Raw genomic sequence first — 17,568 nt, 5'->3', positions numbered from 1 at the left:
GTAGCTCTCCCCGCATCACATGACTCTCCACCGACATCATCGCCTTGGAGCTTCTGACCTGCAGCCCAACACAGCATAAACATGAGCAATGCAGAGCTTCGATGAATCCTCCGGCCCAGCTGAGGCTGAGGCTAGGAGCATGGCCTCCGTTGCAGGACGCTCCTCCAGAACCGCTTCACTCGGCGACAGTGGGTCATTAAGATCAGCTCCAGAACCACCTACAGTTCCAGAGCCACTGTTTACCTCTTCGTCAAGCCATAGGACATCAGAGGATCAAGCCGACGGCACCTCCAACCCTCTTATTGATGAAGATGGCTTGAAACGGTCACCCCTCTCACCCTTTGGACCCGGTGCATTCACTACGCCGCCCGATCGGCCTTCTATCGGTGAAGGGCTAGGTGATGAGGAAGATGAGGAACCGCGGATAGCGACCTCTTTTGAGCGTGACTCTCGGCCTACTTCCGCCCAGAAGCAGCGGCAGGTGTATTTGGATACGGGAGGTGAGGATGGCACGTATCGAATGCACAAGTTCTCGCTTTACGAGACGGCTACGCGGTTTTATATGGTTGGGATGGATCTATCCGACACCCGATTCCGGATCTTGAAGATCGACAGGACGTCCGAGACGGAGGACCTAAGTATTATTGAGGACGATATCGTCTATACGAAGCGACAGATGAGTCAGTTGCTTGATGCTATTGATGATGGGAACAAGAGCTCTGGGGGGCTGAAGCTCAAGTGCAGTGCGTGGGCTATTATCGGATTCGTACGGTTTACTGGGGCATATTATATGCTTCTTGTCACCAAGCGTAGTCAGGTCGCTATGCTTGGAGGACATTATGTCTACAAGATTGACGGGACTGAGCTCATCTCGCTCACGACGTCTTCAGGTTCCACACGGTTCAAACCTGAAAAGAATCCTGGGGAAGCAAGATACATTACGATCCTCCACAACCTTGACCTCACCAGAGCTTTCTACTTCAGTTACTCGTACGATGTCACCCACAGCCTGCAACACAACATCACTCGAGAACGCAAGGTGCATGAGGACGGGCAGCCGAGGGATCTTCGTCAGGATTTTAACACGATGTTCATTTGGAACCATCATCTCCTCGCGCCCGCAATAGTGAACTTGAAGAACCCATATCAATGGTGCCTACCTATCATTCACGGCTATGTCGAGCAGGCCAAAATGTCAGTCTATGGTCGTCTCGTGTACATTACCATCATTGCTCGACGCTCCCGATTCTTTGCCGGTGCACGTTTTTTGAAAAGAGGTGCGAATGATCTCGGATATGTCGCAAATGACGTCGAAACTGAGCAGATTGTTTCCGAGATGACCACGACCTCGTTTCACTCGGCAGGCCCTGACCTCTACGCAAATCCTCTATACACATCCTACGTACAGCATCGTGGAAGTATCCCTCTTTACTGGACCCAAGAGAACTCTGGTGTTAGCCCAAAACCAGACATTCAACTGAATCTTGTCGACCCTTTCTACTCTGCTGCCGCCCTGCACTTCGATAATCTGTTCGCCAGGTACGGTGCTCCGATCTACATTCTCAACCTCATCAAGTCTCGCGAACGGACACCGCGAGAGTCCAAGCTTCTCAAGGAGTATACAAATGCCGTCGAATACCTTAATCAGTTTCTGCCTGAAGACAAGAAACTCATCTACAAGCCATGGGATATGAGCCGAGCAGCCAAGAGCAGGGATCAAGATGTCATTGAGACATTGGAAGATATCGCAGGCGAAATCATTCCAAAGACAGGCTTCTTTCAGAACGGACATGATAAAGAGTCAGGATTGCAGGTGCAGAATGGAATCGCAAGAACGAATTGCATCGATTGTCTCGATCGGACGAACGCCGCGCAGTTTGTGATTGGAAAGCGCGCGCTAGGCTACCAACTCCATGCTCTAGGCATCATCGAGGGAACCACCGTCGACTACGACTCAGACGTTGTTAACCTTTTTACCGATATGTGGCACGATCATGGAGATAACATTGCTATTCAGTATGGAGGCTCACATCTTGTCAATACCATGGCCACTTACCGCAAGATCAACCAGTGGAGTAGTCACTCCCGCGACATGGTCGAGAGCTTCAAGAGATACTACAACAACTCCTTCCTCGATGCACAGCGCCAAGAGGCGTACAATCTGTTCCTAGGGAACTACATCTTCTCACAAGGCCAGCCCATGCTTTGGGATTTGTCGACCGACTACTACCTGCATCACGCAGATCCTAGATTCTGGGCAAACAAAAAGAAGCCGAACTACATCAAGTGGTTTACGGACGAAAACTTGAAAGAACGAGAATTGCCAGTTCCCCCGGCTCCGCCGAAGGAGGCCTTGTCTCGATATGACGATTACTGGTTCGAATACTACCGCCCACTGGCAGTTTCCTCATTTTCCAAGATCTTCTCGTACAAGATGAACTCCACGATGCGCTACCTGCCATTTAGACCAACGTCTATGGACGACTACAACCTCAGCCCCTTTGTTCCGCGCATATCCCACGAAAACATAAACCGTGATCGGCCCCATCGCAGCGTGAAGATTCAAGAGCCCGAACCTCTGTCGCCTGGTGGCCCCTTCCACCCTCACCAGCCGCATGCCGCCGATAAACCACACGGAATAATGAAACCTCTTCCCATCCTTGGGGGTGGGCCTAGCTCTAGTCACCCCTCCATGGAATCATCACTCACAACTCCGAGCAAAGCACAAATAGCACAATGGACCCTCGATCAACTTGTCACCGACTCACTCAATCCATCCGTTACTGCTACAGAAGCGGAAGAGTACGAGCGATACATTAACCATCCTTTGAAAGTACCGCTGGTCGTCACCTCGGAGGATGAGCTAACAGCGGCATCAATACGAGAACACGAGTCAAACCTAGACCTTCTCGAATTTGTCAACAAATGCAACGTCGAGGAATATACCCTCGGCGCAAACGCAGAAGAAAACTTAGCGGACTACGCTGAGTTCTTGAACGTCTCGGAGGAAGGACTGACGGTCACGAAAGAAGACCATGACAAAAAGAGGTATAAGCGGTACAAGCAGTGGCTTAGGGGCAAGAGTCTATTCAAGCAGAGGGCCGAGGATAAGCTTGGCGCTTGATTCTCGCATCCCGCACGGAGTTTATCCCGGGAGATCACCCGAATTGCAGCGGGTCCTGAAGGAGACCCCTGTCAAGAGACCATGACCGGACAGCACCACGGAGCTTGGCCGTTTCCCCGCACTCGTCTGTGACGTCGATTGCTTCGAGGTCAATCTATCCGGACCTTGAGCTGGCCGCGGCGCTCCATGCACGTTGACTCTAAGCGCTCCCATAAGCTACTCGGTAGAATAATGACAACGTCGCCATTTTGCCGTTCTGAACCCAAATGGCCAAGGCCGTACTAGATGCCGTCTACATGTCACTTCGATATAGCTATCGTCATATTTAGCCGCCCAGCACTATGCAGAACGCCAGGGGCAAATACCAATGCCACTAAAACCAGTGTCAAGGCTCAGACCATCCCGTCCCCGCTCGTTTAATTTCTGCAGGTCTTGAACCTAAACCGGCTCCGACTTCCCCGGTGGGCTCTGGTGGGATAGAGGGGTCGTCTATACAAATATGCCCAAGCTGCGCTGAAGGCTGGAACTTAAATCTCAATCTTTGTCCTCTGAACTGTTAGTTTCAATCGTCAATCATAATGGTAGACACCATGAAATCAATCCAAAGTGTCCTATATCTTTTCCTCACGGCGGCCTACGCAAACGCCGCTCTCGATATCATCCCCGGCGCGACATGGACGGCCGTAAGCCCACTCTCACTCCTAACTACTGTATATTTGTAAATCACTGACTGCGCTCCTTTAGACAAACACAGGAGACCACATCCAAGCCCACGGCGCAGGCCTCATGTCCGTCCCCTTCAACAACCCTACCCCTAAAACCTCCCCAACTAACGCATTTCCATGTCCAGTGAAGAAAACGGTACATACTACCTAATAGGCGAAGACAAAACAAACGGCACGCTCTTCCGCGCCATAAACTGCTACTCCTCGACAAACCTCATCGAATGGACATTCGTCAATGCTCTTCTCACCGTCACTGATGTTGAAGGCGACGACCTCGGTCCAAACCGCATCGTTGAGAGGCCGAAGGTTATTTTCAATGAGGCGTCGGGGGAGTATGTTATGTGGATGCATATTGATGATACGGGGTATGCGGATGCGAGGACGGGCGTTGCGGTTGGGGAAAGTGTTTGTGGGGATTATGTTTATAGGGAGAGTTTTCGGCCGTTGGGGTTTCAGAGTCGGGATATTGGATTGTTTAAGGATGGGGATGGGACTGGGTATTTGTTGTCTGAGGATGTGAGTGTTTTTCTGGCTTTTGGTGTCTGGCTCTAGTTCTAGTTCTGGGAGAGTGCGTGCTGACGAGGATCTGGATACACTGCAGCGCGAGTACGGTACTCGTATTATCAGGCTTACGGATGATTATCTTGATGTTGAGGAGGTTACGTTTGGGTGGGAATATTTCGCTGAGTCTCCTGCGTTGGTTAAACGGGAGGAGAACTATTTTATTTTCGGGTCGCATTTGACAGGGTGGAATCCGAATGACAATGTACGTGTCACTGCTCTGCGTCCCCCCTTTCCTCGAAGACAACGAAACGTCGCTAATGAAACTTGCAGGTCTACTCAACTTCAACGTCTCTCTCTGGGCCCTGGACGAATTGGACTGGGTTTGCGCCTGTCGGAACAAATACCTACTCTAGCCAAGTCAACTACGTTCTGCCCCTTGGCACCGATCAGGCCGTATACCTTGGTGACAGATGGGTGTCAAGCAATCTTGCAGCAAGTACATACATTTGGCTCCCGCTCGAGATTGACGGGACAGACGTCAGTCTCTCATGGTACGATGCATGGACTGTCGACGTCGCATCCGGAACATGGGCTGAGCGCGGCGATACTTCAACCTACGAAGGCGAAGATGCAACTCTCTCCGGCGGCGCCGTTACAATTGAGTGCTCCCAATGCAGCGGCGGTACAGCAGCAGGCTATATCGGCGGCGACGAAGACGGGGCTGTCGTCTTCGAGATTGACGTCGACGCCGCCACTGCCTCAGACCGGGTCACGCTCGATATCAAGTATCTAAACGGTGACTCTGATCCGCGGTATGCGTCTGTTTCGATTAACGGGGGAGAGGCGCAGACTATTGCGTTTATTTCGACGAATAGTCTTTCTGGTTCTACAGGGAGTAGTGCCGTGCATGTTTCCTTGGTTGAGGGAGTCAATACGGTTCAGGTTTCGGGGGTTGGGGATGGATTGTGGGGGCCTGATGTTGATGAGCTGGTCGTTCCCGCGTGAGATGCCATTAATTCGATGATTTTCGATGGTGTGAACAATCTTTCTACCGTCAGGGAGACGAACCAGACTGTTTGATTTCTCAAGACTGCTAGTGGCCACTGGTAGAGCAAACCACATTCAGTTGATTCTTTCTCTCGTTACCAAGCATAAATAGAGAAATATACGGCCAAGTTAGCACGACATCTCTTTTTTCTCAGTAAGTGTGTAATAGGGCTATAGAACTAACCTAGGTGTCTCAATATACCTGCCTCGAGCGTAAAAGCGCCCTTTCCTTTCTTGATCTATCCCATCACCCGTCGCACCTACCTCACCTCGTTCCTTCCTCCGGAGTCCTGTCCTCCGGTTCGTTCCTTCCTAAGCTGTAGGGTCATCGCTCCTTTCTCATCTGTTCTTGTCGGCACTTGATCGCACCTTCCCTCTGTGTGGTTGCGGTGCCTATCGGAGATAAGTCCGTATGATACGGAGTTTGATGTGCATCGACTGAGTAGGCCAAGCAAGCTCCCTTTACCAGCTCAATAATGATGTTCTTTGGCGATTAGTAGTATCTATAACAAATGCGTAAGTATCGCGTTTGTATGAGCTCGTCTGTCCACTTAAAAAGGGTATGCTTTCATCTAACCCGAGCATCCAACTTCTTCAGCCGAAAGATCAGACTAGGCTAGATCTCACTCAACTTATTCTTGTAGACTATGCAGTAATGCTCGTTAACTAGGCGTCTTAGAACTGGTATATACTCGTGGTTGTTTGTTGATCGTCGGTCATCGGTTATCAGACTCGGGCATGGTACAAATCTCGAATTTCGTGGACTGCGACTAGAATACCAGCGACACTCTGTCCAAATGTAGAATCTAGGAAGAGGGTAACTTTGCGACATTCTGTACTGGTAGGCAATTATCAGCTAAATGTCGCCTCGTTGTAGGCTCGGCATTGTGGTAGGGAGAATGAATTTCGTAGCTCGGCCGTTGGGTCCAGGTACTTACCTTTCTCCTCTCTTGTCCTCCCTAAGTGTAGCGACGAGAATAGATCCCATATATGTGAGATCATTGCGGGAGTCAAGGGGGGCAGGCCTGCTTCCTGTCAATTGAATGGCTTGTGTTAGAGTTGAAAGGCACCTCGGAAGTAGACAACAAAGACCATGATCAAGCCTCCGACATTACCCTTGTTTGCCCTTGGCTGTTCTTTGCTTCGTGGTACCATGATATTCGTGGTGACTGAGAAGTGGGATAATGGCGGAGGTTGATCTTCCAGGTGCTATTTAGTTCTGAGAAGGTAGTTCAGTGCGTTTAAGATGTCACGACACAGGCCATGATTACCTTCAGGGATTTAATGTTATAAATTACATGGCCTCTCAGGCAAGACATCTTGCCTATTTTGCGATGAGTTATTTTCCAAGGGCAATGCTACTTCTAGGACGATTTACACAGAGGTCCAAAAATGTAGTGGATATAGAGAAGTTTCATTTCAGAACCAGCAAAACAATACCAAACCCTAGTACTCCAACAAGTGCACCATGATGCGCTACCTTATCTCCAAGGCTCGAAACTCCAGTTCCCAGAACGCCAAATCCTCCTAGGGTATCATTTACATCAGCAGACTGCCGTCAGAGAGCCGCCTTGGATCTTGCTCATGTTGGCAGCCACTTGCTGAACCAGGTCATCTTCCTGCGTCACCTGGTTTAGAGACTCCGCGAACCCTTGATGCTTGGGGTCCAATTCTTCCAGTCCCCAGATTCTCCAGGTGCCCTTGACGACGTCCTCATCATCGAACAAGGTCAATATTGGTTCGGCAGCGGTATCATCAATATCACTGTCTTCGAAATCTATGATTTAGCTGAGAAAGCGTTAACATCGACTCTCAAAAGTAGAAATTTCATTCCAATAAGACAAAAATAACCATTTGTCTTGATCCTCATCATATATCAGATTTTGTGGTCCATTGTCCCAATGATAGACATTGTGGCTGCACAGTTCCCTAGCAAGATAGTCAAGATCAACTCATAGTCACGCCGGCTTGTTCGGTAAGATAACGTACGTCATGCTTGTCAGAAATGCCTGTCTGATCTTGTTTCTTTGGGCCAGATCGTAGTGCCAAAACTCTGTCAAGCAAACTCCAGGTACCCTCTCCATAAGAAAGCATACTATCCAGCCACCAGGTACAGGCATGTCGTCACCTTCCTGTGCGGTGTTTGACGTGTACAATAGGCGGGGAGTTACAGAACAACCTCCTTCAGTAAGCCAAGTTAAAGTCTGAAACTCTTGTACAGTCCAACAGCTCGCTTTCTCAGAGGCATAACGGGAACGAACGGTGGGATCTGGTGAGACGTAGTCCTCGTAACCCTCCGGAATTCAGTAAAATTGCCATGGTTAGCGCGCTGCGAAAGATTAGAACGCTTAGGTTTAACTCACTGCAGCTGAATTTTAAGGATGGCTGTCTCCCCGACAGATGAACCGAGAATCTGTTGGACTTCAAAGACTGCTTGCGCTTCTGAAGTATTTCCATCAAGATGATATGACTCAGGGTCCGACGGAATCTCCTTTTCTGACAGCTTTCTCGTAATATTCCATTTGGTGCCGTTGGGGCAGAGAAAGTCACGATCCTCCCATGTATCATCGAACCACATTGCTAAGAGACCCTTCCGAACAAAGAGATAAACACAGTCGGCTAGTGGTCATAAGAGACGACAGAGGATTCTCTGGTAAGAGATGTCTGAGAGCAAGAAGAAGGAAGTCGAAGGTTTGTTTACTGAGAGCCGGTGGTTGCCTTGGTGCTATTCTCAATCGGAAATAGCGTGATCTGCTTGTCATTCACTGATCTATACAACAACTTCCACAAAACAACCACCATGTCAGGACAGCAAATGTCTTAGTGACATAGATTATACTAGAGACTGTAGCTCGGACTGCGAGTTTAGTGATGTCCATAAGTGTTGTGGTAGGAAAGAATGGCCAGTCACTAGTAGAGGAGTAATACAGTGTAATTCTAACAATCCTTAACAAGGTGATGTGAAGAGTGAATAGCAGAGAGGCTACCAGACAATGTGCGAGCCTGCCTAATCTCGAGTTTTTCCAAGTGCTTGCCTAGCCAGTTGTTTCCTCTAAACACGCACTGTCCTCAACACTTGAATCAGCCATTTCTTCTATCTCACGGATTCCGTCCTTGCAAAATCCAGACCCCAAAACCCTTCCTAATCTGCCTACCATGGCAGTTCAGTCAAAAGTCCTTACCGGCGAAGAAGTCTTAAGCCAGCCACTAAGACCACTTCTAACACGCAAAGGGTATAGGACGACCTCGTCTGCTCTCCATTCGGACAAATGGGACGTCGGGCCCATCGGCGACTGGCAGATCGAAGAATAGGCGAAGTTCCTATTTGAGCGTAAGGAGTTCAAGCAGCCAAGATTTATCGCCGATGCTTTAGAAGGCGACTCAGCCGGGAACAAAGGCGACCTGGTTCCACTAAACTGGGAGCAATTCGTCTGTGGAGAAGAGGGCTCCGTGTGCGGTCGATTCATCGAGAATGCCTGTCACCAGCTACAGCCGTTGCTGTTGCCAATGACATCAAGTCTCGCTTCAGTGACTTCAACTCTTGCGCTGAGGGAAAGTCATCGAATGACGACAAGACCAATAGGCACAACATGCCTGACTTTGTGGCAATTCGGTGTGTCAGTGACAATGTTAAAGCCCTAGAGGTGGGCGGCCAACCGTTCATGATCTTGGTCAAAGAGGGGAAAACCCATTGGAAGCATGACATGGGGTCGTGGTATAAGAAGTAGGAAGCTCACAAGAGTGAGGATCGCGAGCTTCGACATGCCCTTGGTGAGAACATTGCTTTTTTTCGCTCTTTCTTGCAACCGGCCTTTCGCCGAGTCCATTGCTAACATATAATTTAATCGCCTTTAGGCCAACTTGCGCAATAAATGCACGTATACGAGGTCAAATATGGGTTCCTAACCACCTACGACGAAACAATCTTCGTCTACCAAGACCTCATACAGAACCCGGACGGCAACTCGAATCCCGGCCTGAGGGTATCGAGGCCAATAAAACGAGACGACATACCCTCTAAGGAATCCGCCAGACTGTCGGTCCGACAATGCCTCTACTACCTCCTAGACCTGATCAAAGGCGATAAGTCATCCTACAAGCACAAGAACCCTGTCCCCCTAGAGCAATGGATCGAGAAAAAAGAACGTTCCAGCAAACCAGGACAAAGCACCAACCACCCCCACACGCCGGCAGCACGATACACCCTAACAAGCAATCTCAGCCATGAGCCCCAACATCGTCAAGAAAACCAGCCCGAAGGATCGAATGAAGCTATACAGAGCCGCGAGCGGCATATACACAAGCATCATGTCCTTTGGTCACGACCAGATCTGCTCGGAGGGAGTCATGATCGATGGGAAGTGGATCAGGGTTGAGATAGAAGATGTCGAATCCGGCCGCAACATCATATCTGACCATGTCCTGGCCTCGGAGTTTCAAGGGCTCGGCATAATCTCATCTGTGCAAAAGCCTCAGTCGAAACCAGCCTTTCCTGTATTCAGTGGGCGCACTGGACTCTTTGTGAAGGCGCAGCCAAGGAAAATGCCGGGGAGTCCTTTGGTCACTGAGACACTGCCGGATACTGACTCTCCCTCTAGTCAAGACACCCCCACCCCTGCGTATCGCAGTGGACGTGGTCAGCAGGCCAAAAATCAGTCTCAGAAGCAACCTGACGGGAAAAATGGTAACCGGAAGTAAACTGGGATGCGCTAGGGCTGCCTCTTTGTCGATTTTTCGGCCATGGTCTTCGGATGGGCATGAGCGTGAGCACTAGCAGTTCAGGATGGTTGGATGGGTGGTGGTGGTGTTTTCTTCTTTTTTCTTTTCTCTTTTCTTCTTTGTTTCGTGCTTCCTCTTGGGTTTTCTATTTTTGGTTTCCGTTAGAGTATACCCCGTCGCATAAGCGAGCTTTGTTATGCTGGTTTATGATGGTCTCGTTGGTCTTTTATATTATTAATTGAAGTCAAACTCATACTCCTGAAATCTGTCTTCTATGTTATCACTTCGACCACATCCTAGATACACTAGGAGCGGCAGTACCTCATTCATCTAAGCCGAAATACAACGAATCATCAGAATCAATCTCAGCAAGTAAACACTCGCGTAAGCTCTCATCAGCATCAACCAGATTCTGTATCTCCTGCTCAATCTTCTCCTTCGCGTCTCGTTGCCCGGGTTCACTATCCTCCTGGGCGGGGTTCTCGAGTGCATATCTCAGCAAATGAACTGCTCCCTGAAGCTCTTTCTTCAGCTTATCGAGCTTCGTAGCTTTAACCTTGCCATCCTTGTTCTCGGTTTCATCCGCTGTAACGTGAAGCCAGCAAGAGCATATCGCGCCGAACAGCTCACCCCGCCATCTCCATATTCGTGGGTACGCGTTGAGAATTACGGCTCGCAAGGCGGAGAGGGCGGCAAGAAGGAGCGGTGGATGTGCGGTACCGAAAGGGTTTGATAGCGTGCTGTATATAAGCGGGATTATATCTTGCAGGTATTTCGTTGTATGAATTCCTAGGTCGCTGCAGGTAGCGGCGATCTGATTGAGGAGGAACGTTGAGAGGCGAGGGTGCGGAAACGACGCGAAGGAAGAAATTGATGTAGGGTCTGTCGAGCTGATGTGGTGGAAGGATGGGATGAGGTGTTCGCGTAGCGTTTTTGTGGTTGTTGATATGTAGGTGTCGTGGTTCTTCTGTTGTTTTGCGGAAGGCGGTTGGTTGTCTGCAGTCGTAAACATCCTGTAGCTTGTTCTTAGGATGGATCTCAGAGCCGGATATGCTGCTGAGAGGAGTTGGATTGAGTCGTCCTCTGATGTTATTGTTGGGAGGGAGTGGAAGCATGGTCTGAGGGCTTCTTCAAAGACAGAGGCAAGGTTCGTTCGCCGGAGAATGTCTGATTGGCTTTCGCGAATGGTGTCCAGAAATTTTGAAAGGAGCAGACATCCGCGTCGCTTGAACGAAAGTGTCTCATCATCAATCAAAGCGAGGAGGGGCGGGATGAGAAGAGGTAGGTGTGCTTCGAGCTGCCCAAGGTCGGCGGGCTAGGTTGCGATCAGTAAGCTGTAAAAGCTGGGTTTCGAAAAAGCATACCTTGTACTGGCTGAGGATCCAGGAAAACGCCGTGACAATATAAGCGTCACGATTCTTCCACGGCTTAGTCTCAGGGTCCAGGATACTCAGGTCGAATCGCGGCAAGGGAACAGGGTGAAAGTTCTTTCGTCCAGACTCAGTGATAGCAGGATTCTTGCTTTTGGCAAAAACAGGCCGGACCCGACTCTTGAGGATAGATTCAATAGTCGCCCAATAGAATGATGAGTCAGAAGTCTCGATGAAATCCTTCAAGATTCTCCTCGAGCTCTCATGCGTATTGTCTCTCGTCCACGGGTCTGCCTCGGATGTGAAACTTGCCACGGTCATGATGACATCCCCCACCACTTCAGCCTCTCTTAGTGTGAGCACAGAGTTCAACGCCTCGATAGCGCACAGCGCAATGGCAGACCGTTGCCGGCTTTGAATTTGCTCTACGGCCATTATTAGCGGGTTGAAACCAACATCAAGAGGCGATCGCACCTTGAGATGCCATTTCCTCTCCAAATTCCGTGAGTACCGGTGTCGGCAAAGCATGCTTGCTAAGCCAGGCGTATAGACTGTTAGCAGCCGCCCTATCCTCATCCGAACAATACTCGGGGAGGTGAGCGCTCAGGAACGCCTCCGCTAAAAGAAGGTTTTCCACGATCTTTCAAGAGATTAGTATTAACTATTTCCTGATGATGGTCTTTTAACATACATTGAAATGGTTAGAGCTGCCATTCTTGGAAATATCGTGCCAAAGCTGTTCGACTGTGCAGCCCGGGTCTGGGACACTGATTCCGTTTTTGACTGAAGATGGAATAAGATAGATGTCGGCGGAATTTTCATGTGCTTCGAGGGCTTCGCGCGCCGCGTTACGGAAATCTTCCATTTCTGACGTTGAACTCGTGTGAATATTCACGGTAGCATGTCTGTTCGATGGGCGTGACCTGGATATATAAATTGTTGCGGAAGGAGAAATGTGAGGGAGCGGAGGCGGTCCCATCAGCGGTGTTAAGTAAGCACGAGCCCTCAGGTCACCCGCAAAATATATATACAAACCACAACAAAGGAATCGAAGATTCTTAGGAAAATGGGTTATTATTTTAGGGATTTTTATTTCATTATTGCTGGTTTCTATATGACATCTTTCTCACTCGCCAAGATCTTCTCTTCTACCCAAAAGATCATCCAGTGCTTTCTGCTTGTCCTGAATATCTGGGTGTAGTAACTGCCACCGGATGGTGAATTCCAAAGCCTTAGATAGCCACGGTCCCTTCTTCCCTCCGAATGCGCCCATGATTTCGCCTCCGTTTACGATAGGCTTCAATTCACAAACGTCTTCAAGGCCCTTCTCTACGATGTACGAGAGGAATTGGTTATAACCTTGGAGCACTGCAACAAAAGATGTGGTGTAAGTCACGGTGGTTGCATCCTGAAGCACAACAGGATAAATCTTACCTTTACCAAAGTCACCTCCCTGCATTATCTCCTGAAGAATGGAAAGAAGGAGACAGAGTCTCCAGTCTGCGCCCCATGACCGCATGTGTAGCCCAATCTGCTGTCGCTTCTCCGCAGCTGTGCCTTGCATTTTGTCGTCAACCAGCGCAGTCTTGACTTCAATAATGCTGCGCCAATTGTAAGAAGCGTGTTTAAGGAGAGTGACCATTTTGTTGTCTCCGCGCAAACCATCACGAGCAGCCTCCGATGTTCGTGGCGGCATTGGTTTACCTTTGGAAGGACGAGCAGCGATCGTTGACCAGGGAATAAAAGCGGCGATTACCCAAGCGTAATACTCATCGCTGGGACCCCGGACGAGCAACTTGCGGACGCTAGAGACAGCTTCGGGCTCATCATTCGAGGTCAACATGCGGTGAAGCGAATTGTAAGCTACAGACCATGAAGTCATGTCCGCCGTGGCTTCGTCCTGATAGTTGGCGAAGATAATTGGGTAGATATTCAGGCGGTCGATGATATGAAGTGCGCCTCGTGGATCGGGGCCTTTGAGCATCTTTTCCACCTCGACGCCTACGCGTTCCCTGCTAATTTTAAGCTTGAGCGCTTCGCCAATGTCGCTGTGTTGCATTGCACTCTCAGTGCCCTCGTCAATACGGAAGCCTAATCGGCTGGCAAACCGAATGAGTCGAAGCACCCGAAGAGGGTCATCTCTGAACGTTTGATATGGTTCCAGCGGGGTTCGAATAGTTTCATCTCGCATGTCTTCCAGTCCTTTCTCCGTGAGGTCCTCCACTTTAGAGTCATTTAGGTTGTAGAAGAGCGCATTTATTGTGGCATCTCGTCGCAAGGCATCTTCCTTTGCAGTTCCAAATTCCATCTGAGGAGTCCGGCTGTTCGCAGTATATGTCTCTTTCCGCAGGTTGACTAGATCTATGTCAAGCCCAAAGATCTTGGTTGTCACAGTTTCTAAATGCTTTGACTTTTCGGGGTTCGCTTCGATTTTGTGAAGACTGACGTGTTTGCGTTTCCCCTCTCCGTCGTCCTGAGTATACTTCTCCATGTTCTCAGGGATTTTGAGGAAGTCCTGAAGAATAGTTCCAAACTGGTAGCCAGTCATGTTGTTTATCGCGACATCAATATCGTGACTTTCTACACCGAGCAGCTTGTCGCGCACCCAGCCTCCGGTAAATCGGAGGACAGTTTTGTGACCATTCCCATCGCTTTGCTTGTCCGTCAAGCTGTGGTCCTCAATGTACTGTGCAACGTCGAGAAGAAGCGTCTTCACTTTTTTTTCAAGCGGCGTGAGCTTTAAGGTTGGGGAGTTTCCGCCTACGGCTTGGGCCATTGTTGCGGTCGAGGCTTCCGCGGGGGAGACCGGAGACATACGCCTCCGCTTGTTGGCGCGCGGAGAAGGGGAGCCAGAAGCACGGCGGTGGCTCATAAAACGACTGTGACGAGCGAAATGGATTGGAGGGCGTTGTAGAAAAACACCGAGGGGCAGACGCAGTGAGGGGCTTCTGGTAAACTTCGGTATTGACAGAGTTAGAGTTTCGTAAAATCGGCCGGAGAGAAGGACTGGAGAGGCGCGCATGGAGACAGAAACATTCTAGAGGTGGAAAGGCGGCTGGAAAAGAGCTTTAAGTCATGAGTGTTCTGTCAATTTGAGTCACAGCAACAACGATTATTGTCGCTGGCGGCGCGGCAGTCCAGGATCACCGCCTTCATGCTGTCATTGGCCATCAGAACGATCCATCTTCAACATCCCAGCTGTGACACTCAGACGACTCATTTCGCCAATTTCTTGTGATCTGATTGATTTACTAGGTCCCTGATATTTGTTCACATGCTGAGGTGATGCGCCAGTCAGCCGCGATTCGCCTGCCCTGAACAATTGCTCCACGTTTCGGCGCAGTGAGTTGGCTTTATCCCGGACAACCGCCGCAGCCTCACCTTCATTTATCGCCATTGCTCGCCGCATTCTTACGAACCTCCTAACCTCACGCTTCAACGTCAGAGTTCTTTCGCCCTACCATTTACTTCCTTCAGTCTCTCCGAGATTCCTGGTCCATGGGCTAGACCTGCCACCTTCATTATCCTCTTTTTCGCCTGTCGGAATCACATTCGGTGTCCATGACATCGCCCGGAGATGCAGCTCCGGTCAAACCTCCGCCGTCGTTCTCGCCCGGCGCGCCCCGTGTCCCATCTAAGACGAGACTACCTCACCAGCGCCGCGACTCGTCTGCGTCTCTAGACACGGAAAGAGGGGAGCCGCGGATAGGGTCGTCTCCGACCACCCCACTATCAAACACCACCGCCGAGCTTCCGATTCGAGCTGCCTCTCCCCATACCCGGTCCGTCAGATCATCGACTCCGCAGCTAGGACGAACATCGCTGGGATCACCAATAGACGGAAGAGCTGATGCCGCGCTGGATACACGAGATCTAATCGTCCGCTCCTTCTCCCCCGTGATTGGAGTCTACGCATCGCCCGATACGGATGAGCTGGTACGGCAAAAGGGCTTTAAGAATGGCTTTTGGGAGTTGATTAGACCGTTCGGCGAGAATGTACCCGGCAAACTGGTTGTTCGAGATAGCGTTGGGTCAAGTCGGGGCTGGGAAGACTTCGGGGTCCGATTTGTCAACCTGGGGGAAATATGCCGGGCTCCTACCGATACAAACCAGGGTCGAAATACAGCTCTTTCTCAGATTGAGGCAGTTCTGGAGAAACAGCTGGACTCGACTGACGGTCTACCAAGCGGGTCAATACATCCTAAAGATCTAATAGGTCTCTCATCTACTTCGCCTCTATATAAATCCTTCCTCCGTCAACTGTTGTCGACTGCCTCCGTCTCGCCGCATGAAACCTTTCGTCATCCTGTAGCAAGTATCATCGCTATCAGTTCTCGCAATACCAATCCTCTGGAATCCCTTCGGCAATTATACGCGGACACAAACAATGGCCAACGGAAAGTGCCTGATTGGATTAATCCGGAATACCTTCGATACTATGTCCTGGTCCATGATGAGGATCGCGACGACATTTCTGAATCTACCAAGCTGTACGACCAAATGAAGCGACACTTTGGGTTGCATTGTCATCTCTTAAGGCTACGCAGCAACCAGTGTGTAGTCACAGACGATGACAGTGTCCAAATACCGGAGTGCGAGTGGCTGTCGCCGGCCGAGCGGCTTTCCGAACGGGCAGGTAAGACGAAGGCATCTTCCACTTCTGATCTCTGTATACTAACTGACCTAGAACCACTACTGGACTTGGACTCCGACGGTCTTTTGTACCTTTTCGATTCCGATGTCACGGCAATCAAAGGCCTAGTCCGAGAGCTTGTCGCACAGTCCGTGGTGCCGTTTATGGAAAACAGAGTCGCTGTTTGGAACGACCAGGTAGCATCACGAAGGCGCGGTATTAGTGGAAGATTCATGTCGATGTCTCGTAAATGGGCAGGCTTCGGGTCAGGATCAAGATCTTCAGGATCTGCCGGGGGGGCAAGTGGGAACTACAATGTTTCTCAGGGCTACTATCACTTCGATCACTCCGAGGCGATACTGCGAAAGATGGCCGACTATGCTTTCATGCTTCGTGACTGGAAGCTAGCTGCGTCAACATATGAGCTCTTGCGCTCGGACTACTCCAATGATAAAGCATGGAAGTACCATGCCGGCGCGTACGAGATGTGCGCAGTGAGCACGTTACTAAATCCTTTGGGTGTGGGTTCGAAGACGAAAGTCGAAGGCATTGACCAAATGTTCGACACTGCCTGCTATTCCTATCTTACTCGCTGCTCTGACGCTCCTACTACTTTACGTTGTCTCACACTCGGTGTCGAACTACTCAGATCGCGTGGAGGTTCAGCAGCCGAAAGCGCAGCCAAATGGGCCATGCGGGCCATGGACCTAGGCTTGGTAGAGTCAGTTGGACAGGGTCTCCTCAGCGAGCGGATCTCCTCGTGTTACGCTTCACGAGCGGCACCCAACGGTGTACGATTCGGTGCGCGTCGCCGCAAAGCAGGAATGTGGAGTCTCTTCGCTGCCGATATGTGGCTGAGGCTCGGAAAGCCATCACTAGCTTCGGCATGCCTCGAGGAAGCAGAGGGTCTCTACGCAGACATCCTTGGTAGCGACGGCGTTTTTCCCATGCCGGAAATGCAAACCTTCGTCGACAACCTTCGATTGTCCGTTAAGGTCGGGTACCTCGAAGCTCGCGGGTTAGACGTCCGGGAAGAAACAGGCAGCACAGATCCGTTGGACAACGAAGAGACGAGTGAAAAACTAGACAGGCGCATGAACCGGAGGTCCCTGATCGGCAATCTCAACCCGTTAGACACTGCAACTCTAGCGCAGCTACAGACGACGAGAGATGGCGGCGAGGTGCCGAGTGACGACTTTGAACGAGCATAATTATACGTTGATGATGGGTATGAGGCGTATCATAAGGTACATAGTATAATAGATTCTCATAAGCGGTCTCACCCGAGGCTTTACACAGCGTCCTTCGATGTCCTCTCCAATGTCCATAGTGTACCTAGAGAACCCGATAAAAATGAACACGTGATACTGTACTTCTTATCAGCTTATCGATAAGTCGTCGCCTAGTGACGGAAGACCGATCAACAGCCAACGTCAACCAAATTGT

At 50.1% G+C, this 17,568-nt stretch overlaps 5 protein-coding genes across 5 annotated transcripts; 3 read left to right on the top strand and 2 right to left on the bottom strand.

The window, feature by feature from the left end:
• The first annotated feature begins 65 nt into the window (after positions 1-65).
• BDV14DRAFT_152613 (phosphatidylinositol-3,5-bisphosphate 5-phosphatase) lies at positions 66-3,135 on the top strand. The gene has a single exon (XM_073766594.1). The coding sequence runs from the start codon at positions 89-91 to the stop codon at positions 3,122-3,124; it is 3,036 nt and encodes a 1,011-aa protein (XP_073631265.1). The 5' UTR covers positions 66-88; the 3' UTR covers positions 3,125-3,135.
• A 579-nt stretch (positions 3,136-3,714) lies between these two features.
• On the top strand, positions 3,715-5,358 carry BDV14DRAFT_187794 (glycosyl hydrolase family 43 protein; the record flags this gene model as incomplete). Its single annotated transcript, XM_073770994.1, has 5 exons — positions 3,715-3,807; positions 3,869-3,912; positions 3,975-4,365; positions 4,451-4,615; positions 4,684-5,358. The coding sequence occupies 5 exons, from the start codon at positions 3,715-3,717 to the stop codon at positions 5,356-5,358; spliced, it is 1,368 nt and encodes a 455-aa protein (XP_073631264.1).
• Positions 5,359-7,138: 1,780 nt separating this feature from the next.
• BDV14DRAFT_152606 (uncharacterized protein) lies at positions 7,139-8,049 on the bottom strand. Its single transcript, XM_073766593.1, has 3 exons — positions 7,764-8,049; positions 7,390-7,669; positions 7,139-7,329 (listed from the first exon to the last, which is right to left on the bottom strand). The coding sequence occupies exons 1-3, from the start codon at positions 7,966-7,968 to the stop codon at positions 7,200-7,202; spliced, it is 615 nt and encodes a 204-aa protein (XP_073631263.1). The 5' UTR covers positions 7,969-8,049; the 3' UTR covers positions 7,139-7,199.
• Positions 8,050-10,441: 2,392 nt separating this feature from the next.
• BDV14DRAFT_187793 (tRNA adenylyltransferase) lies at positions 10,442-14,265 on the bottom strand (the record flags this gene model as incomplete). The annotated part of the gene is made up of 5 exons (XM_073770993.1): positions 10,442-11,434; positions 11,484-12,022; positions 12,177-12,347; positions 12,624-12,857; positions 12,924-14,265. The coding sequence occupies 5 exons, from the start codon at positions 14,263-14,265 to the stop codon at positions 10,442-10,444; spliced, it is 3,279 nt and encodes a 1,092-aa protein (XP_073631262.1).
• A 422-nt stretch (positions 14,266-14,687) lies between these two features.
• BDV14DRAFT_167711 (TRAPP III-specific subunit 85 family protein) lies at positions 14,688-17,471 on the top strand. Its single transcript, XM_073767732.1, has 2 exons — positions 14,688-16,125; positions 16,177-17,471. The coding sequence occupies exons 1-2, from the start codon at positions 15,051-15,053 to the stop codon at positions 17,331-17,333; spliced, it is 2,232 nt and encodes a 743-aa protein (XP_073631261.1). The 5' UTR covers positions 14,688-15,050; the 3' UTR covers positions 17,334-17,471.
• The last annotated feature ends 97 nt before the right edge of the window (positions 17,472-17,568 follow it).

The sequence above is a fragment of the Aspergillus stella-maris genome (assembly GCF_047715825.1).
Source record: "Aspergillus stella-maris strain CBS 113639 unplaced genomic scaffold BDV14scaffold_9, whole genome shotgun sequence".
In the NCBI taxonomy this organism is placed as follows: domain Eukaryota; kingdom Fungi; phylum Ascomycota; class Eurotiomycetes; order Eurotiales; family Aspergillaceae; genus Aspergillus; species Aspergillus stella-maris.
Note: the sequence above shows the minus strand (reverse complement) of the source record. Positions and strands in the feature narration are given on the sequence as shown.